General features: G+C 38.6%; 1 protein-coding gene across 11 annotated transcripts in view; it reads left to right on the forward strand.

Annotated features, from left to right (window-relative positions):
- LOC137106527 (DENN domain-containing protein 5B-like) overlaps positions 1-16,883 on the forward strand; it is a 67,476-nt gene that overhangs the window by 17,740 nt on the left and 32,853 nt on the right. For 7 of the 11 annotated variants that reach the window (XR_010911964.1, XM_067489951.1, XM_067489952.1 and 4 more), the window contains exons 2-4: positions 2,802-2,861; positions 7,289-7,398; positions 10,233-10,923. Coding sequence is in view for 10 of the 11 variants with exons in the window: in XM_067489951.1 (XP_067346052.1) it covers positions 2,802-2,861; positions 7,289-7,398; positions 10,233-10,923 (861 nt within the window). In the remaining variant the exon portion in view is untranslated. Of the gene's footprint in view, positions 1-2,801; positions 2,862-4,114; positions 4,515-7,288; positions 7,399-10,232; positions 10,924-16,883 lie in introns of all 11 variants that reach the window. The other 4 variants (XM_067489945.1, XM_067489949.1, XM_067489950.1 and 1 more) reach the window with 2 other exon arrangements.

Consider the following 16,883-nt stretch of genomic DNA (forward strand, 5'->3'; position numbering starts at 1 on the left):
CTTCTGCAGCATGCAGGGGAAAATCAAAACAATTTCAAATTAATAGTTCTAAAAACTATACATTTCTGTTCAATCTGGTCACTGGCCCATTATCCAGCTAAAAAATGACAGATGCTGAACAAAGTTTAGAGATGGTGCATTGATTGAAATGTTGCTTCATTAGTGCTTATGCACTGAACATCTTACTTTCAATGAGAAATCATTGGTCATCAGTGTTTGCATGTACCTAAAGAAACCTGGTTACATGCAGCATGGAAATAAAATTGGCATTCCCCAACACAAATCTACCTGGGGAAACAAGGTAATCCCCTACCCTGATTTTGGAACCCAGCTTTCTTGTGTAAAAATCAGCTTTCCAGAGAGAGCTGACTGCAAACTAATTATTAAAGTCCATGTAAACACACTGACTGTAATTTCACAGTAGTCTTAATGGGATAAGTTTAATTCAGGGTAGGTTCACAGTAAGAAGTTTACTTTTGATTGGCTATTTTGTTTTTTAATAATATTATTGTTTGAGGTACAAAACTTGAATGAAGTTGGACTAGAACCCTTTAAATAACAATACAGTTAGACAAAGCAACAAACCTAAAGCTAAGTTAATTATGTTTCAGAGAGCCTGGTGGAAAAGGCTCCATTATAATGGGGGGAAAAAAAGACATCAGATTATAATTGTATTTGCTCAGTTGACACAGGGAAATGAGAGTGGGAATTTATGGTCTTAATTAGAGTATTATCATGAAGCTGCTTAAAGCATATAAATCTTTGCAGTCCCACAGGGTGGTAGTGTTTGGTATTAACACTGACTGACCAACATAATTGCTTTTGTTTGCCCTGCTAAAGTTGCACATCTTATTGCATTTTATTTTCACTAAATCTCAATCTGTGTGATTATGTCTCCTGTTGATAAGTATTTTATCCAAGTGTGTCGCTTTGTGTATATTTCTGAGAAATGAGAATAGACAGATAAGAGTGAACAGATCCTGGCAGACAGACAGTCTGAGGTGCAGTGATGTCATAAGCAAATGGTGCCAGCATCACTTTGTGGGGATTTCCAGTCGCACAGCATCTGAACACTTTTCTCACTTCTGACTTATCCACTGTCTGAACAAAGTGACACTAAATTCCACAGAATAACTAAATAATTTTCATCTTACCCCCTATGGGGTAAGGGTGGAAAAATAAGCTCTCCTGTGCAAAATGATGAAATAAATACCATCTATTCTACTGATTGTTTAACCAGCTCATGTACAGTAAAGGTGCTGGTGAGTGACCCTCTTCCGGATGCTGCAGGAATTAGCACTGCATTACAGTCCTATACTGCATGTTGTTATGCTGGTGACTACCATTGCTGTAGGCATTATATTTGTTGTTATATTTGTTTTGGAAAAATAACTAATATGTTCTATGATGCCATATAGCACAGCCTTTAGTGTCTGCATTTAGATAGAAAACTGTGGAGCAGAAGAAAATGCAGAGATGACGAGATATATAATTTAAATTTTAGTTTTCGGGCCTGAACAAAGAAGTTCAAATTTTTAAGAAAAGAAACACAGGCAATCACATATTTTCATCTGATCATTCAGTGTTGCATTCACTTTATAGATATGAATGGTAAACCATAGTCTTTGATTGTAAGCATTGTTCAACTTCAATCTAAATATAGATCCAGTGGTTTGCTGCTAATGGAAATGTTTGTTTTTGTGCTGCTGCTTGATTTGACTCCAAAGACTTGCTGCTTACTAACACTAAACCTCAGGCTACTACTTCAGTCATAACTCCATCATTGACTGCCTTCACATGCACTTAAGTAACCGGGTTAAGGAAAATCTGTTTATGTGTGCAGCAGAAGAGTAATCTGATTTTTCCTCCACCTCGGACTTATTTTAGAAGCCTGGCACACAGATTTTCACTGTATAATGACGGAAAATGCTTCTTTTTGACTTTTGCCTCTCTCTCTGTGTGTGCCTGCCTATGTGTTCCTATCACAGCAGAGTGACAGTGAAGGGGTACAGAAGTAAAACCCACATGAAGCTGATCCACAGCAGTCTGAATTTTATAAATCTACAAGGGAAAGTAACTTATTTAGACTTCTACCAGACCCCTTGTGTAAATAACATTTTCTGTCAGACCTTACTTGGACTTTGTTTTAAAAATTAGCCGTTAACAATCTCTACTTTCAATTACTCTTTCATTCAGCTGTGTGCAGCTTACTGTCTGCAGCCTTTGGTTATGCACATGCACAGTTGGAAAAAGCAGAATAAAAACGTAGTTATGCATATACATACCAAAGTAATCTGCTTTCTCCAAGAGAAATCTACCTTGGGAAACCAGGTTTACCTAATCCCCTACTCCCAAAAAAAACAGCTTTTCCGTATACATGTCAGCTTTCCCGAGAAAGTTAAATGTAACCCGGTTACTTAAGTCCATGTAAACCCGGTCACTAAAACAGACACTGACGTGCTTCTAATTGGTCTCATTGAATTTTGCATCTCTGAAACAAAACATTCTATTTGAGTAAAGAGCAAATATTTCTATCTGTATTTGCCACTTTCACTGGTTTAAAAAATAACACTGAAAAGTTAAAACCGCTGAGTCAAAATGCTAATTCTTCCATATGTTATGTTTAAATGCAATGCTTTGTTGTAATTTTGATACTGCCTCATGTCCATGCTCTACTCATTCTCATGCATTATTAAATTTGCTTCTCTGTGTGCATTTCTTTTAACATTGCTTTGTTTTGTTTTTTGTTTCTTTGTTTTGTTTTTTCCCCCCATATTTTTCTGCATGTGGCTCATCCATAGCTTTATACCAATGGCTAGAAGCAGACCGCCATGGGAGGGATCCAGATACTACAGCCACAGGTAAATGCTCCTTCGTTCAGTGCTGCATCTTACACGGTCTGCATGCATGCCTGCTTTTCCTCAGTAACCTTCCTCCTCCATATAAATCACGGTTGCTCATTGAATGAGATCAGCCATAGCATGGCAATAATGCATCCTCATTAAATCAGAATTCCCAAATTAACCTTATTGAATCCATATTCATGTAGCATATGAAGTTTTTACATGAATCCATAACATGTATTTTACATTGTATTTAAATGTTGTGTGAAACCCAGTGGAGCAGGGGGAATAGAGGCAACTTATTGTCACTTTTGGTGTCTATATTGGGATTGTTGAAAATACAATTAATTTAGAAAATTACAAAAAATGGGGGAACTTCCTGATTCTCTATCATTTGAAAAGCAAGTATTTTTAGCTTTCTGGTTGTTGAGGATATCACAACACATCTAATTTAATCAGATCCATTAATAAAATATTAATCGATCAGTCAAGTAAAAAACTGCTAGATTAATATATAATAAAAACAATCATTAGTTGCATAAACTTTAGTATTCTCAACTTACTTTGCCATTTAAATATAAACTTCAGACACAACATTATGCATGCATTTTATTTTACTGAAATTCTACATAATTTAAATGTAGAATTATTGCGATAAACACAACACGCCGCTGATAATGAGGGAGAGGGGAGGGAGGGAGGGGAGGGGGAGAGAGAGAGGGAGGGAGAGGGGTGGTGTTTCTGAGGTTTCCAATCTGTCCACCTGTTTGTATCTGATAATGTGAAGAACAGAGTTGTGTTCCTTCATATACATGCACCCACAGTGTGCTGGAACATGCTGGAAGTGAGAGAGGAAACCGAGTTTAACCAACATCCGTTTGTTACTGTACACTCAATTAATACTTGCAAGCAAAAAGCGAATAAAAGTAGTTTGTTGAATCACCTAGTAAGAAGAAATGCACAGAAAAATGAGAATGTTAGCTCATCTCAGTCTATTTACTCTGTATGTTAGATATTATACTTGTATATATTTATATATACTTATACTATATAAATATAAGTACAATTATATATAATTGTACTTATATACTCATATCTGTACTTTACTTAAATAGATTTAATTATGGCTACTTTGACTTCGATCCACTTCATCTAAAGACAAATATCTATACTTTTTACTCCATTACATTTCTAATCAAAGTTGTTCACATTACATTCAAATTAATTTTCACATTTCATAATAAACCACTTCTTTGTTTTTCTTCTTTTAGAAACCAATGACTAGCAAGACAGGAATCACTTCACCAAACCAGACATAGGCAATGTCTGAAAGCATCCCCTACTCACTCATTCCCACACTCTATTTAATATACACTAAGTACTTCACATTTTGGACACTTACTGTCCATTGTTTTCTTTTTTTTTCTTTGAATAATTTTATTCATTTTTGCCATTTAGGCTTATCCCGTGAGTTCAGGGTCCCCACTGTGGATCATTTATTTGCATGTTGATTTGGCACAGTTTTTACACTGGATGCTCTTCCTGACGCAAACCTCCCCAATTTCTACCAGGCTTGGCACTAGCACTGAGGGGTTGTTGGGGGTTCAGTGTCTTTCCCAGGGGTACATGTGGTTGTGAAGAGCGGGGTGCGAACCCCCGACCCTATGGACGGTAGGCAGCCACTATACCAAATGAGCCACTGCTGCCCCAATATGACTATGAATATGACTTCCGTCTTTGTTTCCACCACCTCCACCTGGATTACATGCCTCATTCCTTTTCATCCATCCCCTTAGTCTCTCCTTCTCTCTCATTTCCTGTCTTCACTGTACAGGATTTAGGTCAACTTTCTCTTAGCTTGTTATACAAATCAGTCTCTTTTCTTCTCTGGTCATAGCTGACTGCTTCTCCCTTTCTCCTTATCCAAAGCCTGATAAAAAGAGATTCACTCATTATTGGTCTTCATCCAGGTACTTGTCTCTGCCTTCTGCCTGTAGTTAAAGGAAGTAATGAAAGCAAAGGAGAAAATTAACCTTTTTTCTTCTCTTGTTTTCTTCCTGAATGATCCTGGATATGTACTGTACTGGTGCTTATTCTACAGGGATTGGTGATTGACCTTAATCATAAAAAGGCATAAACTTTCAATAATGAGTCCACAAGCTGTCCTATTCAAAAAGCTGAAATTAGTGAAGGGTTGTCTCCATCTAGTCAGTGAAATGAAATGAAAAGGTGGTTTGTTTACCAGTGAGATTTAATAGCCCACAGAGAGTCACTACTGAGCTGCAGATTTGACCTCAGTATGAGAGCACTGTTACTGTAGCTCTTCGTCAGCCAGAAGTTTGAGCATTTCAGTCAGCATTTTTTTTAATTAATTCCTTAACTTACTCACATTAGGCAATCTGTATTATGCCCAAGCTTGTTTGACCCCCAAGATCTGAATTGTATGACTGTCTCACTGAATCACCTAATTCCCTGCTCATGCATGGCCCAGCGTACCATGCCCTGACTTGGTTGAAGACGTGGGCTTAGTTCAGTTCACATAGCCTCATACAGTTATTAATCTAGTATCATCACTTACCATGCCCGAACACAGAACTTCAATGTTGTCAACATGAGGAGTGCTTCTTTTGAGCACTAAAATTCACGAGTTATTTAACCTTGCTTGCGCATGGGCCGCTGTAGTGCAATGTGAGTGGCAACCATATATAAGGCAACTCTGCCTAGTGCAAGTGCAAAATTACTCTTGCTCAAGGGCCCAAGATTTATTCATCTGTAGTTCTCGGTCAAAAGAGGCACAGACATCCAAAGAGCGCATCAATAATTTTTTTTTTTTTTTCAACTTTTTAAGGATTGTTTTGCCTGAAGGGGAAAAAAGGACCAAAAAGCTGGGTCACTAGAAGCAGGCATGCAATTAGATCCCCACTGACAAGGAGGTGCATCTAACATATGCATACAGAGGTTGGAGCACAAAAAGATGCAACAAGAAGCTTGTAGAAGGATCAGTTTTTAGTTATGCAGTTATGCATAACCCTTAGTGGGGACTGGCACCCCCTCATATAGGAGGATCGGTTTTTGGTATTTGGTTTACACACATGCAGTGCTGCAAGAATTTTTGCTCTGGTAATAGACAGGCTGACAGATGAGGTTAGACAGGAATCTCCTTGGACTACGATGTTGTCAAATGATATTGTGATCTTTAGCAAGAGCAAGGAGCAAGTGAAGGAAAATCTAGAGATCAGAGGATTGAAGGTTAGCTGCAGCAAGACAGAATACGTGTGTGTGTGTGTGTGTGTGTGTGTGTGTGTGTGTGTGTGTGAGAGAGAGAGAGAATGAGAGGGACCCAAGTTGAACAGTGTGGTTACAAGGAGCAGAGGTGAAGAAGGTGCAGATGGCAGGGTTAGATGGAGGCACATGATTCGCTGTGGCGACCCCTGAAAGGGCACATCAATTTTTATTTCAGTATCAGAAATAAGAAAAATGGGAAATGGTTACTACTATGAAAAAAGTTATAATAAAATAATGACTTCAGTGCAAAAATGAGAAATTTCTGATGAAATAATCATTGTAGTAGTCAAATACATTTAATAGTATGTTTGATGGAAACAAATTATTTGTTTTACTCTTTTTGACAATTACAAATACGGGCATGCAAACCTTCGGATTAATGGATTACCAAGAAAATGTGATGTGCATGAAACAAATAATATTTAAGATGCCTCAAAAGATCTCAATAAAAGGACTGTTCTTATTCTGTCACCTGTTGATGTCTAATCAGACACAAACACGTGTGTAGTTCTTTTTACATTATACTGGGTTTAGATATATGTGGATGTGGCCACACATTATCAGATAAATGTAATGACATTGTGAAAGAAGCCTGTCTGAGGCATTTCCTGCTCCATCCTGCTGTGGTTTGATGTGAACTAATATATTACCCATCTACACACGGAGATAAATGTGATCACACCAGCAGTGACACATTTTGCAAAGCTGGAACAATGAGATGTGAGTCGTTTTCTGATTTTACAGAGGATCTTTATTAGTAGCAGTTGTCTGTGAGCAACAGAACTGCATGGGGAAAAAAAAGAGAAACTTCAGGATTATCAGTTGTGTGTGTTAAGTAAATGTGTGCTGATATGGGGCATGGGAGTAACTGAGACAAGTCCAGCTGCTGACAGTGAGGAATCTGATGCGTTCAGTCAGGGAAAAGCGCCATCCAGGAACACTAAGTTAATCTTACCTGTACTGTCTTTTCTGTCCCGGTTCAAATAACAAACCAGTCATATTCTACACAGCTTAATCTTTTCATGTTCCTCTGGCATGTGTAACATTCATATATTTTCTGTTTAATTTTTCCCTGACTACTGCCACCATAAGCAAACCTCTAGAGACAAATTTGTTAGAAATTTACACGCCTGTTTATTTTTTTCCTTTCCTCTGTTCAGGTGAAAACTTTGAGCAGAGTCCCCTAAAGAGGACGTTCAAGTCTAAAGTTCTGGCACGCTACCCTGAGAATGTGGCAGGAAACCTTTTCGACCAGGATGCTGTCAACATGGTAGGTGGTGTCGGAGTGAAAATAATTTGAACAATTCCGTAGAGGACAGGGGTAGTTAAATGAGGATATATGAAACTCACTGAGGCTAACAAAACATCCAGCATGGCACAACAAACATTTGGGATTATTGAGAGAGGGAAACACAGGACACTGTTGTTTATTTAAAATAGGATCTATGGGGCAGGAACACAGATGGATATCAAGGAATAAAACAACACCTTTCAACAAAGATTCTTGAGATTAAGACAAACAGGACCTTCCTAAGAGATGCACTACCCACTTTGACCTCAATAACAGAGAGTAGAATTATTACCTTTCTGACAGTTTCAACTTAAAAGCTGAACACTGTAAAAGTAGAATTCAGGGCAGAGCTGCTGTATTGGATTGCATTAGATTTTAAAGGTGTACTTACTAAATTGATCAGGGAGTGTATGTATTTCAGTAACTCTTGATCAATTTCTAATTGGTTGGCTGAAGAGAAAAAAATCTCAGTTCAGATTTAGAGGTGCATCCGCTGCAAAATATCTACAATATGACAGGTGGACATGACCTCTAAGACCTTTTCTTCCAGCTTTTTAATTTACTTTTAAGTGTGTCAATTTTTCCTTTCTTTTCTTTTTTTATATGAAAAGTGTTATTGTTTGCGGAGGGTCAGCTGTTAGAGGCTGAAGGTGAATTACCCAGTGGAAGTAAAGTGTGTGTGTGTCTGTGTGTTTCTCCCTTGATGGAAGGTCTTCACCTCTTTTTCCACCTGTCCTGGCGCCAGCACTGCTGAATAATTCAGCTGCCGTTCTCACCTTACATTGGTGTGGAAACGCGCCATTATGCAGCAGTGCAGTGACTGAAATCTGACTCCCAGAAGACTGAGCTGTGAACTGGGAGACATTCCCTGAGAATTGCATAGTCTCTTTCCCTTTCTGTGTCTGGTTCCTTGTTGCAGCCCCTCATTGTTCCCTCATCCTCCATCATTCATTCTTCATCCTGTCTGTCACATGCTAGGAGGTAAGAGTTGAGCAGGATGAGGTGGTGTAACCACCTTTCCTATACCTGCAGAGGAGATCCCAGCACTCCTAATCACGCATGTGCTCACACATACATCGAGTTGCTTTTTTTTTTTGTTTTGGACCAGATGCAACAACAAAGCACAGTAGTTCCTACAATTACTCTAATCTGGAATGTGACTCACTTCCCACTCTTAGTCTTAACTCAAATGTCAGTCAATCTATTTAGAAATACCATGAAACATGAGCAACTGTACATACACCTCCTATCCCATTCTGCTGAAATATGGGGTTGACGGGCTCAGTCATCAATGTAAACCTCTCCCAACAGATAATGCTAACAACTGGTTCTTACTGTAAAATAAGTTTCAGATGATTTCCTGTCTTCCTATACTGTCTTCTGCACCTCCTAGCCTCATTTCTTTTTTTCTTTTTTTTTACCTCATGAACTGAAAGATAAAATGGTTAAATGAGGTCATTCTGTGACTCCTGTGTCACGGAGGTTAGATGTATACTTGTTCAACACAACATCACATCTGCTCTGTTTTGCACCTCTGATTTTATTACCTTCCTCAGGTCAGTGGGGCCTAGAAGTGAAATATAAAATGTAATTGTTTTCTTAACGAAATAGAAATTGTGAATATGATCTCTACTAATCAGTGAGACACATCACTACTGCACAGGTCACAAAGGCCTGTGTGTATATGTGTGTGAGTTCTTTGTAAAAACAAATTGTAAATAAAAGAGACAACAAGGTAAAGCCAAACATGTTAATTTAAATGTATAGGTTGGTTTATGTATGCAGACTCCAGTCAGTTCCTGTTCAGCTCTAAGCAAATAAATAAAGAGGATAGTAAGTCAGATTTATTGCAGTAGCATCCCACACATACACTCACAATATCCATCATAGCATTATTTATACTTGAAAACTAATGTAATGTATATCAGATGTAAAGCTGCATAAAGTCCACATAGAACATTATAAACTTGTAGAGACGCTCAGGAGTTGTCAGAGGTAGCTTTATATCTTAAGTTTCTATCTCATAGATAGATAGATCGATCTATCGATCTATCGATCTATCTATCTATATATATCTATATATATCTATATATATAGAGAGAGAGAGAGAGAGAGAGAGAGAGATGTGATTGAAGAAAATAATTGTGATCATGTTTTTTACCCTTATTGAACAGCCCTAGTTAGAAGTGCACATTAAAGCAGTGAGATGCTGTGCTGTGCAGAGCAAACTGGAGGGCAAGCTCAGTGTATGCAAATATGTATGTATTGAACTATTGTACTTTACTCTTCTATATTTATTTGAGAAGTATAGTTACTAGTTACTTTAGATTTAGATTAATAATACAAAATGCAACATAATCATAAGAGTTAGGCAAAATAGACAATTTTTTTCTTACGTTAGTTGGCGAAAGCTGGTATTTTGAATTTTATGTTATGTGCACTAAAACACTGAGAAAAGAACAAACTTGGTAAAATTGGTCAACACCTCTCTGGGCCATCATTAAACACAGCAATCAAGTGATAAACATATTAAAGCATCAATATTCAGAATTTATCATATTGATGCTGTTGTTTAATTGATTACGAGTTTGTGTAATTTAATCTGTTATTTGTAGAATTTAAAATGTGTAACTCTTCTTCCCACAATGGTAATTGATAAAAAAAAAAACATGATACTAAACTGACCTGTTTTATCCAGTGATCTATAAAAAAAAATCTTTCTGTATTTAAAGAGGTCCTATAATAGATGTTTTCATTAGAATTAGAAGCAATCTTTTGAAGTGGTGATTGATTACTGTGTCCTCTCTTTGCAGCTGTGTATGCCTAAAGGCCTGTCATTCAGGACTCAGGCAGACCAGCATCATCCTCAGTTCCACTCCTTCATCATCACCAAAGAGGATGGCTCTCGAACTTACGGCTTTGTCCACACCTTCTACGAGGAGGTGACCAGCCCACAGATCTGCTCTGCTATGCAGACCCTCTACCAAATGCACAATGCAGAGCATGCCTCTGCCAATCCCCCTTCTTCCTCCTCGTCCTCCTCCTCCAGCATGGACTCTCTAGCCAGCAGTTTAGACGAGGCTGACTCCCCCGCCTCCTCATCAACAATGCCTTCTTCCCGTGTGGCAGGCAGCTACGACTCTTCTCGGGACACACTCTATGTAACCAAAGCTTTATGTCTGATCACCCCAATGCCCTTTATGCATGCCTGCCGCCACTTCCTGTCACAACTACACAGAGCTGTTACAGCGGCCACTGCTCCCCCACTGCCACTGGAGAGTTACATTCACAACATTCTTTATGAAGTCCCGCTGCCCGCTCCAGGCCGCTCGCTTAAGTTTCATGGTGTATATGAGCCAATTGTTTGTCAGAGACCAGGGCTGGGGGAGCTTCCACTGGCTGACTTCCCCCTTGCCCAGACCTTCAGTCTGCTGGGAGTGGAGAACCTGGTCCAGGTGTTCACCTGCACCATGCTAGAGATGCAGATCCTTCTGTACTCGCAAGGTAAGTCAACCTACTTACGTGTTATTTTTGAGAATGCATGTAAGTAATTTAAGACTTAACAGGTAATGAGGCTGACATTGTCATGTTGCATACTGTTCCAACAGGACAGCACCTAGAATATCTAAAAATAGCCACTTTATGCTCAGTGATTAACAACTTTATAAATGGGTATTGTTTTTTACAGCACTGCTACTGTTACTGATACTGCTTATCAATGCAGTACTTCAATAGTACTTGTATGGATCCGTTTTCAAGTAATTTACTTTTTTTTTTAATTACTTTTCTTTTTTTTGTCCTTTCGGCTTATACCGTGAGTTCAGGGTCGCCACAGCGCTTTGCATGTTGATTTGGCACAGTTACGCCAGATGCCCTTCCTGACGCAACCGTCCCTAATTTTTACCGAGCTTGGACCGGGTGGGGACCCACGGATCCTTTTTTAAATCAATAAAGTAGATGACTAAGTGCAGTGTAAAAAGGAGCCTTCTTCTATGCCACATTTAAAGCGCAATGCTGGTATTTACTGTATGTAGTCTCTGTGGCATTAAATAGAGTTGGTCAAGAAAGTTATAATGGACCAATCTGTATCTAGAATTAATTGTTGCCATTAAACTGTCTTGACACAACTTAGACCAGAGGTCTTCATGAATTATTGTATTCAAGTTGGATTACAGTCTTTCTCCGGACTTATGTAATCCTGGCTTTGAGCCTCCGTCTATCATGTTTAAAATAAAACCAGATACATTTTCTTTGTGGAACAGTCTCTTATGTCATTTAGTGTTGGTAAAGTCAATTCAGTTCCCTAACTGGTTCTGAGAAATAAATTAGCTGCAGGTAAGATAAAAAAGTTTTGTTGGATAAGTCTTACTGCTTTTTTAATTGTTCAAAAGACATAAAAGATCTCCCATTACAACTGTCTTCCAAGTAGAGTATAACTTCTGATGCCAGAGCTCCAATATCTTGTTGTTCAGGGTCTTGGGTAGTAGTAGATTTTGTCTCAAGGGTGTTCTAGGAGAGAGTCCCACTTTTATTGACCTCAAACAATTAATTTATCAACTGTATTATCACAAGATTGTTAGTTTTAGTGTACATAGTTTTAAGATGCCCTTTGTGCTATTTGAACCCAGAAGGGAACTTTCTTTGTCTCAAAAGAAGGAAATATAACTCATCTGGGTAGCTAAATATTACTTTTTAAAACAGGGTGGTGGAAGGCCACTCAGTTTATAATCCCATGTAAGACCCGTGGAGTCTTGCCATTCTATATAAATTCTGTCTTTTGAGGGTTTTAAAGAGGTTCTGTGGCAATAGTATTGGAAGCGAGTGAAAAGATACTGTTTTCTGGGTAATGCTTTCATTTTAATTCAATTTTTTCTGCCAAGCAAAGTTATAGGCACATTTCTCAGCTTGTGGAGGTAGTAATGGTGGCTAGTTTGTACACATGCTTCACATTATTATACCACTTAAATTGAAATATTTCTTGATTTTTAATATAATTAAAGTCTGTCAATGGGATAATTTCACTTTTTTCAAAATTGACTTGACTATCCTGAAATAGTACCATATTCTTTCTCTGTAATTATGCAAGGGAATTGTGTCTATTTGTTAAGTAAAGAATTTTGTCTTCTGCTAGCAGATTGATTTTGTGGGTTGTCTTATCTACTTTCAAACCCTTTATATCTGGTTCTTGCCGAATTGTTTACGGTAGGGGTTCAATTGCAAGAAGAAACACTCGAGGGAACAGGGCTGCCCCCTGTCTGCTAGACTCTGTCCTCTTGCAATTGACCAAATCTAATGACCCCCAAAGAGTCCCTGAACAGTCAGTTCCACCTTTGCGCTTTCTGAACATGACATATCTGTCTCACAACATAACTATCTACTCGAACCCAGAGCTATTTTAAAGGATATTTTCTAATACATTTGGGTATGAAAAGAGTGTTTTACCTTTTTGGTCTGCGATGTTCAACTTACATTGAAGTCAGCATGGCTACAAATTTTCCTGTTGTCCCAGTGTTTCTGGCAATTAGTTCAAAATTTCAGTGCTGTTTTTATCAGCACTGAAATTTTAACATTACCATGTTTTATGTCCTGTAGTATAAGCGAGTCTGCCTCCAAGGGCAGTGGACAGAGAGGACAATTTCCCCCGTCAAAACTTTATTGGTGGTCAAATTGGATTGCTCATTTCTGGGTCACATATAAACGTAGTAATGTTCAGATAGGAAAAAAAGCGAGATTGGGTGTTAATAATGGCCTTAAATTGGTTGTAGTTTAAGGAGCTCCAGGGTCCACATCTACCTAACTCAGCTGGATAACCTCATCCCGGTTCATCCCTTCTGACATGTGGATGATTAGTCCTGTTTACATAACTAGCTGAGAAGAGAAGTGTAAATATTCCATTTAGTAAGTGAAACATGTGAAATCAAATTGAAATTTTTAATATTATTTATTAACTCAAATGAAAACTAAGCAAAGTAGAAACACGAAAGGAAAACATTTACCTTATTTGTCATTATAAATGGGATCAAAATGATTCCCCAGATTTTCCTTTTTCTTGATGTTTCCATAAATATCAGTGGAGAATGACAAAACAAAAACTAATACAAACAGCACCAAAGTCTCCTCCTCCTTTCACAACAAATGCAGTAATAAGTTGCGCTACACTATATACACAATTTGGTGCTTCACTTTCTAATGACACAGCAGTAGTATCGGTCAAGGGATTTTTCTTAAAGCAAAGATACAAGGTTTCAGACAAACAGACAAACTACATGAGAAAGCGGGCTTCTAGTCTCATTTGCACATGTTCAAGTGTATATAACACTGAATGTAGGAAGTTGTGAGAGGAGAAAATGTCTTCAAACATAGACCCAGCTTGTCCTCTTCTATGCCGTTGTATGCCATGAGGAAGGAAAAAACACAGAGTTTACCATAGTGTCCCTTAAATGTTAGTTGTTTAGAGACAAAAGGAAATTAATAATAATCATAAAGAATCTGTTAGATGGTAAGACTGAGATGCACTGTGATCTGGTTTCTCCTAGATTTCCCTTCATCTATTATTCACAACGGCAGTGAGACTGTTGTAGGTGTGTGTGTTTGTGGTTGTGTTCCCCCTACTATTTAAAAAAACAAAACAAAAAAACAACTAATCAGTCGAACCTTCCTCCTACTCTTTCTCAGTTTTACTGTGCTGCCTACAGTCTGTACCACAATCTGTCAACAACTTTTTCTGCAAATTAATTGTTGATCTTTTGGGTTAGATAAAAGGTTAGTGCACATACCAAACCAGCAATCCCAAAATCAAATTCTGCAGCTACAGTATTCAGTACAATACACATTCTTTAAAGGGTCCTGGCACATGTGGTGCACATGAATTACAATATATCATATTTGACATATGAACATTTAAACACTTCAGCTAGTGCCATTAGGTGCATTTTAGCCCAGAAACTTTGAATTCTGCAGTTTCTAAAATTTCAGAAGATATAAGAAATACAGATTAAATTTGCTTTGTTTTTTTTTTTTAAGTTTGCACATACACGTATTTGGAAAAATTAATATCTTTTCTACTGGCACACTTAGTTGTACACAAAGCTAAAACTAAGCAATTCAAAAGACTCACTATCACCTTAATCACCTGATAATTTTTTTCTAGAGAAGTGTTTATTCAAGTGTGTGACCATTTCAAATTTGTACTTGTATTATTTCAAGTAGGTAAATTCAAGTATCAGAATGAATTCAGAAACATACTGAACCAAGATTTGACTTTAAAATACTTGTATCGGGGTTTATAATTAGTGTTTATAACCTTTTAGTTTACAGCAAAACAAATGGTCTTGTCATTCCAATACCTTTAGGTAGAGCTATATCTGTTTGTTTTTTTGTTTTGTTCTGTTTGTTTTGTCCTTTCGGCTTATCCCCTGAGTTCAGGGTCGCCACAGCAGATCATTGTCCGCATGTTGATTTGGCACAGTTTTTACGCCGGATGCCGCCTGACGCAACACCCCCCCCCCCCCCAAATTTCTACCGGGCTTGGACCGGCACTGCACAGCTGGGGAGGGAAATGGGCTTTTTAGGGGTTCAGTGTCTTGCCCAACTGCAATGTTTTTATCTTCACGGAAACATGGCTACACAGCAGGGACGCCACACACTTCGGGCAGACAGAACACAGGATAGCAATGGCAAGACCAGAGGTGGTGGATTGTGCAGTTACATTAACAAAGCTTGGCGCACGAACTCTGTTATTGTCATGAGTCATTGTTCAGGCAACCTTGAGTTTCTCATGGTCTAATGCGGACCATTTTATCTGCCGCGGGAGTTCACTTCGAACATTATAACAGCAGCCTATGTTCCCCCGGATGCTGATGCCAAGCAGATTTGACGCCAGCAAATCTGATGCGGCTCCATCAGTCCCAACACCACTACAACCAACACTGGTGTACCACAGGGCTGTGTACTGAGCCCTCTTCACCTCTGACTGCAAGCCTGTGAACATATCTAACACAATCATTAAGTTTGCAGGTGACACTACGGTGATTGGTCTCATCAGCAACAACGATGAGACTGCCTACAGGGAAGAGATTCAGCACCTGGCCACATGGTGCAATGACAATAACCTGCTCCTTAACACCTCCAAGACAAAGGAGCTCATTGTGGACTTTGCGGCTGTTGAGCGTGTCTCCAGTTATAAGTTCCTAGGGATCCACATCTCTGAGGACCTGTCCTGGACTATAAACTTCTCCAGTCTAGTTAAGAAGGCCCGCAGGCGCCTCTTCTTCTTGAGGACACTAAAGAAGAATCAGCCGTCCTCTAATATTCTGGTGAACTTCTATAGCTGTGCAATAGAAAGCATCCTGACCAACTGTGTAACAGTCTGGTATGGAAGTTGCTCTGTTGCAGAGCGCAAGGCACTGCAGCGGGTGGTGAAAACCACCCAGCGCATCACAGGAACTACCCTTCCAGCCATAGAATACGTCCAGATGAAAGCTCGCAGCATCTATAAGGACTCCTCTCATCCCGCTCATAGGCTGTTCTCTCTCTTGCCCTCCGGCAGGCGCTTCAGGTGCCTCAAAACTCAAAACCAGGACTAGCAGACTGAAGAACAGTTTTTTTTTTGTTTTTTTTCTCCCCCAGAGCTGTCTCTTAATTGAACTCTGCACCCCGCTGATCCCTCTGACTCTCATATACTGCCCCCCCATTGCACACCCCTCTTCCTAATGTAATTTGCACTACTGGACTGTTTACACATACTTTTGTTACTGAGTCACAAAACTTCTCAGTTGCACTGCAAACCTTTCACTTACAGTCACTACTGCACCTTACAAAACATGCAATAACTTACACTGCACTACTATTAGTTTTAAAGCCTCTGTTTATAATTTATTTGCACTATATCCATGGCACTGCTGCCCACCATAGCCCTATTTATCGTTATATATTAGCCGTTTCTTACTTCTGTTAATAGCTCACCACAGCCTTGTATATCATTGTATATATCCATTTTCTTTACATTTCTGTTTATGTACATATACATCTGTAAAATACTCTACAATACTAACTTATTATATATGCAAAAACTGGATATCCTGTTTTTGCTGCAATTGCACTTGTGTAATGACAATAAAGTTGAATCTAATCTAATCTAAAACTAAGATTGTATAAGCAGAACATTAAAAGAAATATATGACACACTTTTACCAAGATTTTTGAAAGAGGAAGTGGACCAAAATGCCTTCAAAACAATTATCATGAAGTAGGACTGTTGAGTCTTTCAAATCTAAAACTGGGATCTGCTAATTTATAGGGAAAGTGGACTCCATATAGTGTTGAAAAATATGAACTGAAGACGTCTTAGTAGACTAGGAAAGAAGTACCAGGCTGTCTCAATGCCTCCCCTTCTATGACCCCATCATCAATGAAAAAAGATTAAAAAAAATAAAAAAAACAGCTCTCACTTAAAGAAGAAGCTT

This window comes from Channa argus, chromosome 21, assembly GCF_033026475.1.
Source record: "Channa argus isolate prfri chromosome 21, Channa argus male v1.0, whole genome shotgun sequence".
Classification (NCBI taxonomy): Eukaryota; Metazoa; Chordata; class Actinopteri; order Anabantiformes; family Channidae; genus Channa; species Channa argus.